At 38.7% G+C, this 19,267-nt stretch overlaps 1 protein-coding gene across 1 annotated transcript in view; it reads right to left on the bottom strand.

The window, feature by feature from the left end:
- The window catches only part of LOC136861475 (zinc finger protein basonuclin-2), a 111,838-nt gene extending 94,868 nt beyond the window's left edge, over positions 1–16,970 (bottom strand). The window contains exon 1 of the mRNA XM_067138824.2: positions 16,871–16,970. Coding sequence (XP_066994925.2) covers positions 16,871–16,970 — 100 coding nt within the window. The remainder of the gene's footprint in view (positions 1–16,870) is intronic.
- Between the last annotated feature and the right edge of the window lie 2,297 nt (positions 16,971–19,267).

Here is a 19,267-nt window from a genome sequence, read left to right as displayed (position 1 = left end):
ATATTTCCCTGATTATAAACTGTTTGCTCAGTGTTCCGTTTGTCTGTTTATATTCCGACCTCAGTGGAGGAGTTGTTAAGTCATTGTATTTCCATTCTTTTTTTTTTACTAGTGGCTTTACGTCGCACCGACACAGATAGGTCTTTTCGCGACGATGGGAGAGGAAAGGCCTAGGAGCTGGAAGGAATCGGCCGTGGCCTTAATTAAGGTACAGCCCCAGCATTTGCCTGGTGTGAAAATGGTAAACCGCGGAAAACCATCTTCAGGACTGCCGACAGTGGGATTCGAACCCACTATCTCCCGGATGCAAGCTCACAGCCGCGTGCCTCTAACCGCACGGCCAAATCGCCCGGTTTTCTATTCTCCTGAGAGTTGGTTTGATCCCTAATATCGGACTCATTTGTGTATGTTCAGATCGGCAATTCTTTGTCGTTAGCTACTGGCACAGCAACGAAGTCCCGTGGAGGACAATTTCGACAACCCGATTTTCCCAGTCATCTCTTCAATTAGATGGGTAAATATACCAACGTTGCTACCGTTTTCATAGCAGCGGGACCTCCAGTTTAAAGTGAAATCCGAGCCACTAGGACGTGAATTTTTGTTTCAAAAATCCCACAAACATTGTCTGATATTCGAACTGCGGCCCCCTTGGTGAGAATCCAGTGAGCATGTAAGTCGGCTATCATGCCCCTATTACGTAAAATCTTCTGGCAGTATTTCCCATTTCGTAAAGTACCATTTTGTATTTAGAAGACTGTTAACAACGCAAAACTTTGAAAATATTACACAGAACATAACTACAACATCACAGGGGCAGAAGCTCTGTATGACATTATCCCTAGTTTCACAAAGAGACTACCGCGGTCTCAGAGGTGGTGTTGGCGGTGATTGTTGTTTTAAGGGGAAGCACAATTAGGCGAATATACCGATTAATGCTTGGAGATTCAAAGAAATGAAAGTCACAGTCCTGTGAATCGAATTCAATGTAAAACTGAATGTCCTATGCCTTCTGATCATAATTTGAAGAGTCTCGTAAAAGTGCTACCTACCTTCCTTGCTCTTTATATGGTCAGACTACATGATATGTGCAAAGCCTATTGGACGGAAAGGTGTCTTCCATGGCAACTCCGTCCTACTTTCCCCGTTTAACCTGGTGTGGCTCCTCCGGACGCGCCCTCAAGGAATGGAGGCGGTTATCGAACTTATGACCAGTTGACCCGATAATTCAAGAAAGTGAAGTGGTGCTGTGCACTTTCCCCAGCTCAATGACCCTAGGGTCGAGGAAGGATCTAAACTGCTATCGAATATCTCATAACAAGCAGGTTGTGGGCGTGCCGCGCCGCGCACCACACACACCGTAATTCCAATTTTAATTTGATTTTTGGTGTCAAACGTTAGCATGAGCAATTGCCAAGTGCTACTCCGAGATTCTTCAGATTGCGAGATTTTCAGCCATAAGCCACTAGTGTAATTACATTGACACTTTAAAATAAGCCAATTTTTTCGAAGATAAATAATATGATAAGTTACTTGAAGGCAAGTTGTTCACTACAACAGGTATTTTCCTCCACCGCGTTTGAAAATCAATTTCTCACATCTATACAAAAAAGCAAAGTTGATCAGAATCAATGTTAAAATTGTCATATTTATGTTCTTGTTAATATATTCTTATATGTTCATGCATAGTCGTCAAAACAAAAGCAATGCATTATGAAGTCTAGCCTGAGGTAACGCTGGAAATTATGCGGACAATATCTTATGAGTGGAAGAAGCGGTCGGGAGCTTCTGCATCTCAACTGCCATCGGGTGGAGCCGCGCAAGTAGAAACCGTTAGATGCCAATTATGACAACGAAACTATGGAACACAATAATAATGTTATGTCTTTACCAATAACAAATTCTGCTTCTAGATAAAATATGTCGTACAATTTAATATCTTCCTGTATCTAAATTTCAACACACAGAACAAGTTTATGATAAGTAAAATGGTTCTGAGTTGAATGCCCAGTGATTATGGGAGTAAACGAAACAAACGTAGTATGGCCTACTGTCAAATCACTGGAAGGTGCAGCGGTAAAAAGACTACGATTTAAAACATGTTTCTGCTGTAAGGTAACATTGCCGGCCCCGTGGTGTAGGAGTAGAGTGCCTGCCTCCTACCCGGAGGTCCTAGGTTCGATTCCCGGCTAGGTCAGGGATATTCAACTGGATCTGAGGGCTGGTTCGAGGTTCACTCAGCCTACGTGATTACAGTTGAAAACAGTTCACGCAACCTAGGGCTTACCCAAAGTGCAGTGCAGTGCAGTGTCAAAACCCGTAGAAAAGGTATCGTGGGACAGACCAAGGAAAGATCGTACAATCAAATTCTTCGATCGTTTGTACAACCCCTTAGGAATGAATGTGATGCTGAGTTCATTTTCGTCTTTGATAATGCACGTCATCATCGAAGTGAATCAGTGAGAAACTTAATGAGAAAGGCGGGTATCAACCAAATGAATTGGCCAGCTAATTCACCGGACATGAATTGCACTGAGCATGCATGGGAAAGTTTGAAAATGGCTGTTTCTGATCATCGATAACCTCTATAGACACTCTCCGAGCACATTAGAGTTGCCCAAATGGAATTAGAACGTATTTCTCAGGATGACGTCAATGAATTGACGGCAAGCATTCCACAGAGTGTCAGTGAACAATGCCAGAGGAGGTCATACACAGTTCGCATTAATGGTGGTTTATTTTATCATTAAAGCCTAGACTATTGATTAACAATACAATATTTACAAATTGTTTTATGTCGCACCTAACATACAGGTCTTATAGCGACGATGGGATAGGAAAGGGCTAGGAGTGCAAAAGAAGCGGCCGTGACCTTAATTAAGATACAGCTCCAGTATTTGCCTGGTGTGAAAATGGGAAACCATGGAAAACCATCTTCAGGGCTGCCGACAGTGGGGATATATCTAAACCAGTTACAGCAAATGTTTGAAATTCCTTCCACTAGTATGGACTTCACAACCATATAGGATATCGGTCAATTTTTTCTCACAGGAAAGTATTATACGGGGTTGTTACTCACGATATCCTAAGCCATTGTCACGCAACAGTAATAGGCCCTATCAACAATAACAAGCGAAGTTGCGCCCTGTGCCTCAAATACACAACTGTAATAAATATTACCGCTATTTAAATTTTTGTGGAAGTGAAATGATTAAAGTGGTGCCATGCTGCCATGACTTGAATGTAGGGTAATGAATGGTAGGTCTTAACACATATTATCCATTGAGAAGGTTTCCATCTGTGCTACGAAAAAATATTCAATGAATATTCACCTCTCTTCGGGCCTCGAACCGGGAACTGTTTGTACACACTCCTTACTAGAGTTAATATTGATTTTACTTGCTCCTGCCGCTAGCTAGACATGGAAGCCCACTCGTTCTAAGAAACCAGAAAACTGTCCGCTCTCCGGCTCGACACTTCACAGTTGGTGGCAAACAGTTGAGAAGAGTTATGCCATGCGCACATCTGTTTATTCTGTTAATGCTCCAAGCAAATTAGTTCCTACTAACGTAAAAACTTTATAAATTCCACCATTATTACCAAAGACGGAATCATTCCTCTCTCTTCTCAGAGACTGCAAGCGTTTCCTTTTTACAGGATAGCGAAGACGAATTATCTATTGTTGTTTCCATTGGTGAAAAGAACAAAACGTGATTGCGTAGATTAGAAAACAGCCTAAGTAAAACTCTGTTACATCACTTACGTGCTACAGATATTGTCGTACCGCGAGAGTAGGCGCGTGGTTCGGTCAGTGCAGCTACTATCTTGCATGCTTGAGATGGTGGGCTCGATGTTGATTATCCGCAGACCTAAAGGTAGTTTTCCGTCGTTTCTTACATGAGGCAAATGCTAGGAATGTGCCTTAACTAAGGCCACGGTAGCTTTCCTCCCACTCCTAACCATTTTCCTTTCTCGTTGTCACCAAAAATATATCTAAGTTGCTGTGACGTTAAAACCCCAGCAATAAATAAATAAATAAATAAATAAATAAATAAATAAATAAATAAATATCGCGGTAAACTTTTTTCATATCGTAAGACAATCTCTAACACAGTCATGCTAGTTAAGCAGTATGGCAGTGCTGAGTCGAGTTTCAATCATCACTCGATCAAAATTTTCATTCGCTCTATTTCCTGTAAGCCAAATCCTATGTGTGCAAACCGAAACTGTGCTCCTTGAGAGGGAAGTGCAGCTTGCGCATGGCTTCAACAAAGTTTTTTTAAATATATCACAGCTAGTAAAAATACGGCTTGAACAAAATTTAGCACACTTAACATACAATCATTATTCGTGCAATAATGTGGAGAGTATTAAAATGTTAAGTAGACCTAATTACTAAAAAAAGATCAAATTTGCATATTGAATGTTTGCAGCCAAATGTGATTTGTACTTTAAACTCTACAATTCATTGAATATTTACATGATTATTCCATTGAAACGATTAAAATACTCCAACAACATACTCCAGATTTGTTTTGCTAGTGACTTTACGTCGCACCGACACAGATAGGTCTTATGGCGACGATGGGACAGGAAAGGCCTAGGAGTTGGAAGGAGCCGGCCGTGGCCTTAATTAAGGTACAGCCCCAGCATTTGCCTGGTGTGAAAATGGGAAACCACGGAAAGCCATCTTCTAACGTTCTTTTTTCTCATCATGTTGAAGAGGAAAGTACTCTCTGTACACAGACTAGAAATTTGAAAAACACAAATGCTTACCAATAAATGTGTACCTCCCCTTAAGCCGTTCACCAAGTGTTATCTAATTCAGATTTAGTGTTTTGATTTTACTTATCATAGTGGTAAAAAGTTATAAAGACGAACTAATAGTAAAATAAATGTAGTATAACGTTAATAGTTAGATGATAAATAATATCTTCAGTATGAAATATGGATAACTCGTTACATATCTAATCTGCTATTGTAATATCATTTCAAGACTTTTATCGCTTGCCATTAACTTATATCCTGATTCCCATGGAAATGTCAATCAACTGATGACGATTTGACTGTATCAGAATTAGTGAAGAAGGCGGGAGGAGGAATTAGTTGTCAACATTACAAACCATAACTGGGTTCCGTTACTTAAATCCTTCAATGTAATTTATTTTATTTTATTGCTAATTGAAGTGTTCATAACTACAATGGACCACGTCCAACCGCCAATTTTGAATAAATTAAGCCTAGAAGTTTATGATGATGATGATGCTTGTTGTTTTAAGGGGCCTAACATCAAAGCTTATCGGCACCTACATAGAAGTTTAAACAGATTATTAATTTGACTGAAGTGGTAGTTACAAGATATTAGTATAATTCCGTATTGAAGGTTTTCACTTTGCAATAGAAAAGTTTTTATTACGTTCTGTTCAATACATATATCCATCATTTTGATCAAACATGTTTCGGCTTATTTCGAGCCATCTCCAGTGAAAAAATATATTATAAGCTACATGAATTGATGTTTAAAGAGTATCATTAGAACCAGTGAGAAAGAGCATATAAAATCCAAGTGAGACATGGTGAAAAATCATAAAACAAACAATGTTGCGGCAAAGTTAGAAACCTCTCTGTCTAAAAGTTTATATGTCATTGTAAAACGGGGACAAAATCATAAATTTAAAAATTCGGAATCACTCTTATCATAAAGATGGATTTTGTGTATCTTATTGAATAGGAGGACGTAACAAAAACTTTTCTATTGTAAATTGAAGTGATAATCTTTGTATGAAAATTAAATGACGTCTGTCTGTCTGTCTGTCTGTCTGTCTGTCTGTCTGTCTGTCTGTCTGTCTGTCTGTCTGTCTGTCTGTCTGTCTGTCTGTCTGTCTGTCTGTCTGTCTGTCTGTCTGTCTGTCTGCTAAAAAGACATCATGTCTAAACCGCTTTCTTGAGTTTTTACAGGAACATTCTCAGAGGGAACTGCCACACTTTCTATTTCAAAATATAGCCATGAAAATATATTCTTTCTGAAACTGTTGTAAAATGTCGCGCAACAGCTTATTCCTAGACCAGGTGGCATGATTCCTGAGCATACCAATGACATTAATTTATTGATACGATGTTGATAGCCGAGATATTGATCATCTGCGCTTTGCCAATCGTGGTGAAAGTACGTTGGTCTGTGTAGAGGTTTCCTACACCAATATTATCTTTTAGTTTATTATCCCTCCTAACCGACCTCAGATTTCTAAAAGGGTAACTTCAAGATTGTTAAAAGCTCCAAAGCTACAGTATTCGAATGTCTGGGAGAAATGAAATTAAGATTTCCGACTTCCGTTATAATATTAATTCATCATTTGAAAATCCTACAGGAATTTGAAATTCCAACCTGGTATTGATAGTAGTGACAGTAGTAGTAGTAGTAAAAATAATTCCGTGGCGGAGCAAGTTGGCCTTGCGGTTAGGGGCGCGCAGTTGTGAGCTCGCATTCGGGAGATAATCGGTTCGAACCCCACTGCCAACAGCTCTGAAGATAGTTTACCGTGGCTTCCCAATTTCCCACCAGACAAATGCTGGGGCTGTACCTTAATAAAAGCCAAGGCCGCTTCCTTCCCACTCCTTGCCCTGTCCTATCCCATCGTCGCCGTAAGACCGATCCTTGTCTGTGCGACGTAAAGCAGGTTGTTAAATAATAATAATAATAATAATAATAATAATAATAATAATAATAATAATAATAATAATAATAATAATAATAATAAAAGTTTCATGTGGCTATTGCTCACCTGATGCAGCCCTTGTAAGGCAGAGTGTGAGTTGTAGGAATGTTCGGGCAGTACTAACACTCAGTCCTCGAGCCGAGGCAAAGTGACTATTTAAGATTAACTCAGCCGAGAATCGAACCCGGGGCTCTCTGAACCGAAGGTCACTACGCTAACTATTCATCCAAGGAGCCAGATGGTAGTAGTAGTAGTAGTAGTAGTAATAGTAGTAGTAGGCTTTCAGTATATAAAGAGATGCCAAAATCTGTGACATATTTAATGTCAATTTTTCTTAACACTGCGGCTATTTTAAATCCTTTACGGGCCTATGTGCTTGATATCAGCATTTTCTAAATTTACCCAATTTCCTATTACAAACAAGAACCTGTCGGACTATCGGATGAAACCATCTTTATATTGGTTTGATTTTTGCTACACAGGAGTGACAGATGCGTGGACTCAGGATATCTTACTCGTAAGCTAGATATGAAATCCGGCCCCGCGGTGCAGGGGGCAACGCGTCCGCCTGTCCCCCGGCGGCCCCGGGTTCAATTTCCGGCCGGGTCAGGGGTTTTTAATTATATAGATTAATATCCCTGACCTGGGGACTTGGTATTTGTGACGTCCTTAATCTTCCTTTCCTCACACACAGCATTCCACACTACCGCCATTCCAGTTGCAATTGTGCCAATAGAAGCAAAAGATCCACATGGGTCGATGCCCCAAACAAATATTAAAAAAACAGATATGATTGATGGTACAAACAGGTAGGAAAATTCCAGCAGAGTACTCATAATGAGGCGATAAAGTCGAAGTTAGGAATCAATTCGTTGTATGAATCTGTGTCTATCGAACTGTTTCGGCGGTTGGGTCATGTGAGGCGAATAGATGCAGTTAGTTTATCTTGGAGAACAATGGTCTAGGCATTGAAGATTAAGAGAAGTGGGAGAGACCATAGTGGCGACTTCCTTTTTAATGGCTTAATTGTAAGAGGTGTGGAACTGAACGACGGGTGCATTATTTTTTAATCACTCACGCCTTAATTATAACACGACAAAATGAATTGTCATCGTAGCTCATATGATTCTCCAGAAAATTCTTCTTTTATGTGTTAAAACGCGCATTACAGAGCAGCTGCCAGCCGAGCGCTGTTCGGCTGGGTATTTGTCCGGTTCTAGGCAGACCCTACTAATTCAGACTGGACACCAGAGTGTGTGAAGTTTACTGCTTACAAATTACCCTTCAAGGAGGAGTACAAGCAGAAGTCAGTGGCATCGCCAACTATCGGTCCGTTAACGAAGGATACGTTCTGCTAGTATAGTCTAAATATACCTCGGCTGTTGTGAAATCTGTTAATTCCTTACAGAATTATATTTAAAATTTACAGATTGATTATGCTTAATACAATAATTGTTCACCAGAAGATTATAAATCATAACTCACATCTGTTACCTATTTGGTTGACTGTTAGGCCTATACGCCATTACTACAGAATTGCATGGACTTGGTTGTGTGTGGCTGTGAAGGAAACAACGATGTTATTTTGTATAAAATGGTAAATAAATTACAAGATTGTGAGCAACTGCAAAATGACCTCGATAATATTGTGAGATGGACAGTAAACAATGGTATGATGATAAACGGGGGTAAAAGTCAGATTGTGAGTTTCACAAACAGGACAAGTCCTCTCAGTTTTAATTACCGCATTGGTGGGATGAATGGTCCTTATGGGGATCACTGTCCGACTCGTTGGCTGAATGGTCAGCGTACTGGCCTTCGGTTCAGAAGGTCCCGGGTTCGATTCCCGGTCGGGTCGGGGATTTTAACCTTCATTGGTTAATTCCAATGGCTCGGGGGCTGGGTGTTTGTGCTGTCCCCAACATCCCTGCAAACTCACACACCACACATAACACTATCCTCCACCACAATAACACGCAGTTACCTACAAATGGCAGATGCCGCTCACCCTCATCGGAGGGTCTGCCTTACAAGGGCTGCACTCGGCTAGAAATAACCACACGAATTTTTTAAAAAATGGGGATCACTGTAAGTACCGAGGTGTTAATATAGCTAAGGAAAGATCTTCATTGGAGTAATCACACAAATTGGATTGTAAATGAGGGGTACAGATCTCTGCACATGGTTTTTAGGGTGTTCAGGTGTTGTAGTAAGGATGTAAAAGAGAGGGCATGTAAGTCTCTGGTAAGACACCAACTAGAGTGTGGCTCTAGTGTATGGGACCCTAACCAGGGTTACTTGACTCGAGAACTGCAAACATCTAAAGAAAAACAGCTCCATTTGTTCTGGGTGATTTCCGACAAAAGAGTAGCGTTACAAAAATGTTGCAAAGTTAGGTCTGGGAAGACTAGGGAGAAAGGAGACGAGCTGCTCAACTAAGGGGTACGTTTGAGTGCTGTAAGTAAGATCACAAAATGAAGATAGAGTTGGAATTTCGAGGTCAAATTGGGGCAAATATTCGTATATAGGAAGGGGAGTTAGAGATTAGAATAACTTACCAAGGAGATGTTCAATAAATTTCCAATTACTTTGAAATCATTTAAGAAAAGGCTAGGAAAACAACAGATAGGGAATCTGTCGCCTGGGCGACTGCCCTAAATGCAGACCAGTAGTTGATTGATTGAACGTTGATTGATTGAACAGCTCCCATAATTTGTTCTTTACAAATATGTCAGCTTTTGGACAGTAAATGAATTTATGAGTCCACTATGGAAGTGAACAGAACCGAGTTTCCTCCAACTTTTTCATCTGCTATATTCAACATATAGAAAAGTGGACTTGGTTCACTATTGTTATATGAGCAGGCTGTATGATACTGATTCCTCCTTTGTTACTTTCTAGTAAACTAATTTCACGAAATATTATGAACTGTGTTAGAAAGGCAATGCGACGGACGAGCGACCTGGGGTAATGAAATGCAAATATATTTCCCCGAGGTTGCAGAATCACACCGGAAGTATTAATTACGGCAGTGCAGAGTGACACAGACGGCAATTAAAGAGCCCAGCACGTTGCCTTGCGACACACAGTCTCCTTAACAATAAACCTAATATGGAAATGTTAAAGCAAGACAATGGGTGTGACGTAAAACGAAATGAGCCCCTTAGTTCCGTCCCGATGCCTGTGTAGGCTAAGACCTTATTAGCATTACAATAAGGCACAATCTTGATCCGCGGACAGGTTGAGGGTAATTAAAGGACATTCCCTCAACTCGGAAGAAGCTGTCCTCAAATGAATGAACTTCCTAACCGCTTTGAAAATGTCTCGTCTTACTCAGTCTTTCATTGTGACCGGATTACCATACATATTCAGGTGAAACACCCATAGCATTACTATACAAATAGGCTAGGGTGACAAAAATACGAAACGAGATAAGAGTGATCAATTGCAGAAATGGAAACGTACGAAAGAATGAACAGTCTGAAAAAATGCATAAATGAGAGACACAGAAGTAGTTGGCATATAAAACTAAGAGAACACTCGATCAATTTAGTAAAATTATCAAAGCATAGGCTAGACTAAAACGACGAATTGGCCCGGATTTTTTTGAGTAGAATTCAATAATATGTCAACCTCATCTACAAGTTCTTTTGTAAGTTCAGACTGAGCCTTCCTGTACTAATAAAATAATTAAAATAGGATACAGTGCTGAGACACTGAAGGAAACATATTTTATTTAGTTGATACTGATAGATTAAGCATTCAAGCGTGAGAATAATAAAATAGTTCATTCCACTACGACAGATAAGTTCATTCCCAAGTAAGTTACACGAAAGCAAATCCATTGGGATAGTTCAATGTGCTTGAACTACAAATAAGGACATTTTCAGATATGTGTTAGTATTAATAGGCCTATATACAACACTCTTGCAAGATCACAATCCTGCCCCTTGGCTGTGTGGTCAGCGTAGTGGCCTTCGGTTCAGTGGCCCCGAGTTCCATTTCCGGCAGGTCTGGCTAATTCCTCTAGCTCAGGGGCTGGGTGTTTGTGTTCGCAAAATACACATCGTCATTTACATACAAAACATCTCAGGAACACGCAACAGTGACATCCCTCTACATGTGGGCAGGGGGGTGGGGGTTTCGCATTAGGAAAGGGCTCTGGCCGAAATATTGGGTTAAATCCATACAAATTTGCGGACCCCCAGGTAATTGGAAGAAGGCCACGAAGGAGAAGAGAAGAGGAGGAAGAAGAAGATCACATAGGCAAATCTCTCAACTTCTCAAACGTGTAAGGTAATGAAAGCTGAGGAACTTCCATCTCCCTATCAGTACTGGATTCTATCCCTTGAGGCGGTAGTAATTGCGTGGCTACCACCTGGACCCTACCGCTTACCACTCCCTCCGGAGTGCTGCCCGGAACTTCCGGGCCTCCCGGAGACTTAGCTCTCTCACCCACTACATTTTTGTGTGTATAAAAACGGAGCCCTTTTTTATTTCAAAAATTGATTTATCGGAGGAAGTGCCCGCGGGCTTGGTTCGCTTTGCTTGTCTTGTGCTATGGAAATGAGGTCTTCTCTCCCACCCCTTCTACCGCCCAGCCGACCCCGTAACTCCACTCGCTCTCCCGGAACTTCAGGCGTCGACCGCGAGATGGCATTCACTACGACTTTTGCATGTGTTAAGCGGCCACTTTCGGTGGCAACGCAAGTTACGAGAGGAGGCGAATCAAGAACCTCTCGCGATACCTTTTCATAAAGAGCGCTGGTGTTCTTTCATGCATTGCCTTTTCTTAAATCTAGGAGAACACGGCCCTGGTATCCAGCGATGTCCCTAAGTCCTAAAGTAGATCAACTGCCATTTCTCAAATGATATGACACGGGAGCAACTAATAAAATAATAATTAAATTATTCCATACTATTTCATAGTAGAACAATATTTTATTCTTCTCACGCTTGAATGCTTGGTCTACCATTATAAACTGACAAGGGAACAACAACGATGTTTCCTTCAGAGTGTCGGCATTATATCTTAATTACCGTTAGTGCAGAAAGGCTCAGTCTCATCTTACAAATGACCTCGTTGATGAGGTTGACTTATGTTATTGAATTCCACTCGAAAAATCTGGACCGCTACGGCATTTTGCATTGTGTTGTAGTCTAAGAAGAAAATTATGCTATGCCACAGAGGTACGATCTATTTATAAATGAAGGAATAATTACAGACAAGTTATTTTCGTAACAATAATTGTTCTGACTGTTGCACACTCGTTAGTGAACGTAAATATCTCATATAGAAAAATACACATTTCGTTACATTTTCACAAGAATGATATTAGTAAATCAGCCTTGATCTCAAGTGCACAGTGGAAACTTCTTGAGCAGTTCTTCCTCTTTCTCAACCAAGATAAAGCCTAAACATTATATCGCTCGTTGACAATAACTAGTTCATCGTCAGTTTATAAGATACCACACTCTTCTAAATTCTACCGGGAATGTAAGGTAAATATTGTAAGGAAGGTAAGAATACGAAGAAACTGGCGCTTCCATTAACTTATTATAACATTTTAAAAAAGAATTGTAGAAATTATTTCTGCGTTGTCACCAATTACTTCAGCCGTTATTTTAAAAACACGTTTAGGTTACATCCTGACAAGCCTGTTTCAATACTTACTCTTTGGTTAGATAAAATCAAGTAAACAACCTATACGCTTATTATTCTTTGAACTACAACACTACCGACTAAAGAAAAAATACTTCTCTCTTGGAAATACATAATGGCTTTTTCGATGGCTGAATATTCTAAATATTTCACTTGACCTGGACACGGAAAGTAAGTACATAAATTCATTAAGCTTATTATGTTACTGGTTTTACATCAGACTAACTACTTTTACGATTTTCGGAGGAGCCGTGAGGCCTAAATTTTGTCCCACAGAGTTCCTTTATGTGCTAGTAAATTTATCGACACAAGGCTGGAGTATTTGAACACCTTCAAATAAAATCGGACTGAGTGGGGATCGAACAAACCGATTTGGTCTCACTTTAACGTCTGAGCAACTCAACCCGTCGCTTAACTTTCTTTGGCTCTGATTACCAGCTTTACTCACTGGAAAAGTGCAGTGGTTTATGTATCGAATTAATTGAATATTTAAATCACTTCATTCCTCATATCGCCCATTCGCTTCGCAAAGGCGTTAACTATAAAACCTTGACCAAACGTATTCTCTTAAAAGAGCATAATATAGGATTTAGTACTTTTCACCTGTTAATCTTCCAGGGATAAAGTTTAGAAGTAATTACAATCTCAGGATTTCATTCCACGAATCACAAAATTAACCTGTACTCTATGATAAACAGCTCAAACATTTTTATATTAAACATTTTTATAATAAACATTTTTATAGAAAAACAGTCTCCTTTAGGTGCCACGAATCACAAAATTAACCTGTACTCTATGATAAACAGCTCAAACATTTTTATAATAAACATATTTATAGAAAAACAGTCTCCTTTAGGTGCCAAGTTGGGCCTTCATTCTGTCAAATACAAACAGGATCGTCTTCATATACGTATGCAAGGAAAGGATTTTTCACTTCTCAGAAACTGGTATGCCCAAGAAGAAATTAATTCCAAAATGCGTCAACAACAATAAGTAATAAATTTTGTCACTCATATTTTCACAGTGCCCTACGGCTTGAAAGTAGTGCATAGCTCAAATTGAAATGAGAGTCGACTAAACTGAAACACGAGTTTATAAATGACAAAAACGTTTTACGCATAGTTTAAAAGTGATTATGACTCACTTGAATAGATAGACGTTTGCTAATGATTCAATTATAGCACGAAAATAAAAAAAACAATACGATTGAAAGAACAAACAGCGGGAAATTGGTTCATAACTATAACTTATTCTTAAATTAACGTAAGTTCTGGTTAAGTAAATTGATCAATTATAAGCTTTTTTAACGGGATAAAATAATTGTGCTGAAAACTTGCATCGTTGAAGGGTCATTAAGTACTTTGTACACAACTGTGAGATAAATTGGAACTCCAATTATTTTCTAACAAAAATTGTAGTAATATTTCGCTAATGATACTAATATTTTTAGCTAATAATTGGAGCGACCAGCTCCTGATAACGAGAATTGTAATACTACCTTATATCACAATTAGTAAATCCAGTAAAATGAATGAATTAAATCATCACTTACTTTATACAATACAGAACTCAGAAGAAGTAATCAGGATGGAGAGAGGCACCTAATTCCACGTCAAATAAACAACAATTTACTAAAAGAGTGAAAGTATTCAGTGGAAGTAAACGTGAAATTTGCTGTCATAGATGTGCGGTTATGATGCTGTTTACGGTGAAATCTGGGAGACAAAGTTCGGTTGTTCGACACCACGTCATACCAATTAATGGCAGGTATCCTGGGCGTGTTTTGCTAAATATTCTCGCAAATCAATCGCGAGGCATTTATCCGTATACTAACCAATAAATAATAGCAGTTAACAAACACCACGTTGACATGAGGAATGTCATTCATTAGCTACAATATTCTACCATTACGGAGATAATAACAGTGACAGAAACATGTAAGACGTGATAGGCTGTACTTCAATCTATCAAAAAATGCAATGATTTGAAGAAAGCTTCCAGAATCAAAAAATTATCTCCTTCAAAAATGTGAGGTCTTATCCAGTATGTTTAACGAAATCAAAACAAAACCAAACAGGGTTCTGTAAATGTATATATTTACTAGTCCTTATTGACTAGATTGGAAAAAAGTATCTCAGTTCACTTTATGTGCGCTGGTTTTCAAAAGCACAGCAGTTGTGTAGGAATGAGGAAGTCTAACAGAAAATACAAATTAAGCAATGTGATTATCAATGCAAACAGTTTAACATTCCGGTAAAATGTTTGTTGTGAACAGAACTGTATTATTTTCACATTGTTTATTTCTATTCGGAGGTCAGGAGAAATCATTACCTTCTGCTATTTCTTATAACATTGTATTTCTCTTACACGATATTACTATATTCATGAGATTAGCTGTCATGGAACTCAAACACTGTCTACAGACCAAATGAACTTTGACTTACTCGTTTCAAAACACGAAGAAAATTTAACACGTAATAAGTAAAAATTTATTAATAACAACTGAAGTCGAATATTTACTAGTCAAAAGCTCCAGGAATACGAAGAAATGAATATAAGACATCAAATCATAATTCAAAATAATTAAAACTATTCTCTAAAAAAACTGTAAGTAAATTAAAACTAAGCCTGGATATTTAAAATGCTTTTCAAATTGTGTAGCCCAGATAAAAATAGTAAATAAATGCACGTGAAGATAAGCACAGAAAACGTTAAAATAGTGAATAAATTCGATAACTAAACAAACAAACCGTCAAATTTGCAATCTACAATATCTCAAAAGTAATTCAATCTCACTTTTTACAATTTTGCTATTTGTAACACTGTAAAATATTGCATACGTAGTTTGAAGACATAATATCATACTACGAAACGATAATACAGACCTACACTTCACTTGAATTCTTACTGAATTTTCACAGTAAAATGCACGATAAAGGAACATTTTTATTTTCCAGAATTCAGAATATTAAAGTTCTCTTTATGAAGTAATATGTTAACTTGCCCCACGACAAAGAATTATAGCTTCTAGTAAAATGTATAAGTTCAAACAAAAATATCTAGTATTATTATTATTATTCGTAAAATGAAACTTTATTTCTCTTTCTGCTAGCTAAATACTGTCAGCACGTTAGTGAGTTAATAGTTTCACTGTAATCATTTGCAGGCCTATACCTTGAAGTTGGTTACGCTCGTCTTCAGAGTCATATAATAAATATGCAACTTACTTCCTATGCCATAGCGTAAGTGTTACTTTAGAGCACTTCCAATCCAGCATCAGATATGTTAAAATAGTTTAATATAACTACTTACAAACCACACACACATTTCTCAGATGTTTAGATCTTTTCGAATAGGCCTGCCATCTGTCAATGTCCGGAAGCTTGCATCTTTGCCTACGGTTGTATAACCCGTGGTGTTGCTCTTTCATCAATATCTCAATTAAATGTTCTTTTTAAAACTGGTAATTTTAACTACCTAGACATTTAGTCTAATATTCGTAGTTTACTTCACATAGCGTTTTAATATTTTTTGCGGAAATGATCCACTAAATATAACTAAAGACATGCGAAATGATCACCATGCGATTAATACAACGGTAGCAACCCTTGACAAGAACTGTTTAATGTATCATTAGGTGCTAAAAATCACACAGACATTCAACCGACATCACACGCTTTAATAACTTTTGTGTTTTAATATTATGTGAACGATCATAATTGATCATGCTGATTAAATAATTGGACTAAAATAACTTCCAAAGCAAAAATATATTGGACTGTATTAGATATTCACTTCATATGCTATAAATGTTACGATACAAAGAAATAAAAATATTGATCAATATAAACTGACGTTGTTTTCTCTAATTTGGGGTATATGGAGTGTCTAATATCGAATTACTATTAAGCGGTTTGAAATTTTGAACGCACTTTATTCTTATAGCCACATACTGCAAATGAATACTGTTGATTTTAAAACTGTATGAAATTTGAAATATATGAACTATTCCAGAGAAACTAGTATAATCTGGTATTTAAGAGGCAATGCTTTAAATAAATCGATGGTAGCACAGTATTCTCACTAGTTCCCTATCGCTTCACCTTATCTATCAATGATCGTCGCAGATCAATCATTTTTATACACCACGCGAATTTCAATGCAAAAGAAAGGTAACGTAGAGCAGTACTACTGCGTTGTATTTTTAAAGTCTTGATGGAGACATCATTGCAGAGGAAGGCGTTGAAAATCTTCGAAACAACACAATTGCAAGGCACTATATTTAATTAGCACCCCGAATTTAACAACTGCAGTATAGGAGAAATGTAAAATATTAACTACAAATACTGTATAGGCTATCACTGAAAACACGCACTCAATAAGGACAGCACAGTGGTCAATTGATCTAATATAATTGCTAATAAGTTAAATTTTCACTCTACTAGGTGGTATAGTAAACCACGTGATCTGTAATTAACACACACAGTTGGCAGACCTTGATCTGTGGCGCGCTCTCGTTGTGGCGGCTGTTGGAACTGTTCCTCGCCCTCGCCCATACTGCGTCGCGCTGGAGCACTCTCACATCGACACGCCATGGGCCATGGGGCTACTGAGGACGAGAAGCGCACAGCGGCCAAGCCTCGGCAGACCCAGCCACAAGGTCGACCCCCTACCGCTCTCCCTACCTGACCCGCCCCCCTACCTTATACCAGAAACTGGAGATGTTGTTGAGGGGTCTTTGTGAAACATGGCCGACTCACACGCAACACACCTCTTCTTCTTCCACCGGCTACATTACGCAACTGTATTGTTCCCAGATTTGGAATCAGATAGATGCGCTAAAGAAGAAATGTTTACTTGCCTCGCAATACACAATAGACACTATTGAAGCCTTGCGCTGTTGGCAATCCTGATGACGATGAAAAGGAGCAGCATCGGTCATATGTTATGCTAGGTGCGGCATTTTTAAAGGGCTACTAACAGAGACTTTCATCTGTTTACTATTTCTCACTAGGCCTACATCATTAGGCCTATACGAGAAATTTTGATAGTCTCTACGTGCAGTATCACTTCATGCCCACAGTAGGTTTTATTTATTTATTTATTTATTTATTTATTTATTTATTTATTTATTTATTTATTTATTTATTTATTTATTTATTTATTTTGTATGACATATAGAGGGTACAGAGAAACTCTATATATTATATAGGGCCTACACTTAAAGCATAAAGAACAACAATCGGACAAAGGATCAATGGATGATAATATAACTTATAATTTAATGTCCAGTAGATAATAAATTATAACTCTGTTTTGTCAAGCATGACTGTTACTTGCGATTGACGAGGAATGGGAAGGGGCTAGAGCAGCGAAGAAAAGAGACTTGGGTATCTCTTATTCACAATAAGCTACTCATTAACGGCTGTGTGGATATCCGTTGATAGTACGACTGCTCAGCACAGTTGGTTACGCTCTCGCTTCCTGCGTTCAGTGTTGTGAGTTCGAATCATGATACACTCAATTGACATTTATGAGACCATTCAAGATATCCATGCATGGACATATTCGTTAGTAAGTTACGCCAAGGAGACCAATTTCCAGGATGAAGTCCGGCTCCATAGCTAAATGGTTAGCGTGCTGGCCTTTGGTCACAGGGGTCCCGGGTTCGATTCCCGGCAGGGTCGGGAATTTTAACCATCATTGGTTAATTTCACTGGCACTGGGGCTGGGTGCATGTGTCGTCTCCATCATCATTTCATCCTCATCACGACGCGCAGGTCACCTACGGGTGTCAAATCGAAAGACCTGCACCTGGCAAGCCGAACATGTCCTCGGACACTCCCGGCACTAAAAGCCATACGCCATTTCATTTCCAGGATGAAATGAAAGCACTTCGACGTTTCTTCAGATCGACCTTCTAATTCAACATCACGATTTCGAATAATTGTACAAGGGCAAGATCAGGAAAAGTCTTCCCTCCTTTTGTTTTTACTTTTAAAAAGTGAAAGTCATTTATAATGAAGAAGAGAAGATTATTTTCTTTAACACTTCACACAGTTACCGAAGTTGAGTTAGTGCTTACTAAGTGGACGGCGTTGCCAATTGTAGGCCTACCATACCAGTCTGCCACGCAAGGACGAAATTTCTATCTTTTTATGTAAATGGTAACACATTCACGTTCAGTATTTTTCATGTTTGTTCAATGAACAGTGTGCTTAATAAATGTTAATAATTAGTAGAATTTTCCGGCCACTGCGGCAAATAATTTACTCTCGAAGATATTTCTAAATATAGGCCTATTTGATAGGATAGTTAAATGTAAACAATGTTTCAGTCATACATATGTTTAGAGTTGGCAAGTAGGGTTTGTATCATGGGTGCCCTATATGAGAAATACCGTCAAAAAAGTGAAACTTCCCGGTATATTTCTGAATTATTTGTCCATTTAACTGTATGTTTGTTTTGATAAGTTCTGGACTCTCTTAATGTTCAACCAAGAGGTAAAGAAGCTAGGCGAGAGAGCGGGATGACACCTTCCCTAAAAAAGTTACTTTGAGAGTAGTATTGAGTACAAGGTAACCACTGTTCAATTGTCTTAGAGGAAGACGCACCCACATTCGACTAACATCTGTTCGTCTTTGTTTTATAGAGGTAATAATAGCCCAATAATAATAACAATAATAATTTATCGTAATCAATCATCACTGATCTGTACATGTATTTAGGGCAGGCCGCCAGGTGGCAGATTCCCCATCAGCTGTTTACCTACTCGTTCCTTAAATTTCAAAGAAGATGGAAATATATCGAATATCTCCCTTAGCGAATTATTCCCATTCACCACTACGGATCCAGGCATCGGTCTGCCGAGAAAGCTGTGGGCTAGGCTGAA

This window comes from Anabrus simplex, chromosome 1 (genome assembly GCF_040414725.1).
Source record: "Anabrus simplex isolate iqAnaSimp1 chromosome 1, ASM4041472v1, whole genome shotgun sequence".
Classification (NCBI taxonomy): Eukaryota; Metazoa; Arthropoda; class Insecta; order Orthoptera; family Tettigoniidae; genus Anabrus; species Anabrus simplex.
This window is presented reverse-complemented; position numbering and strand designations above follow the sequence as displayed.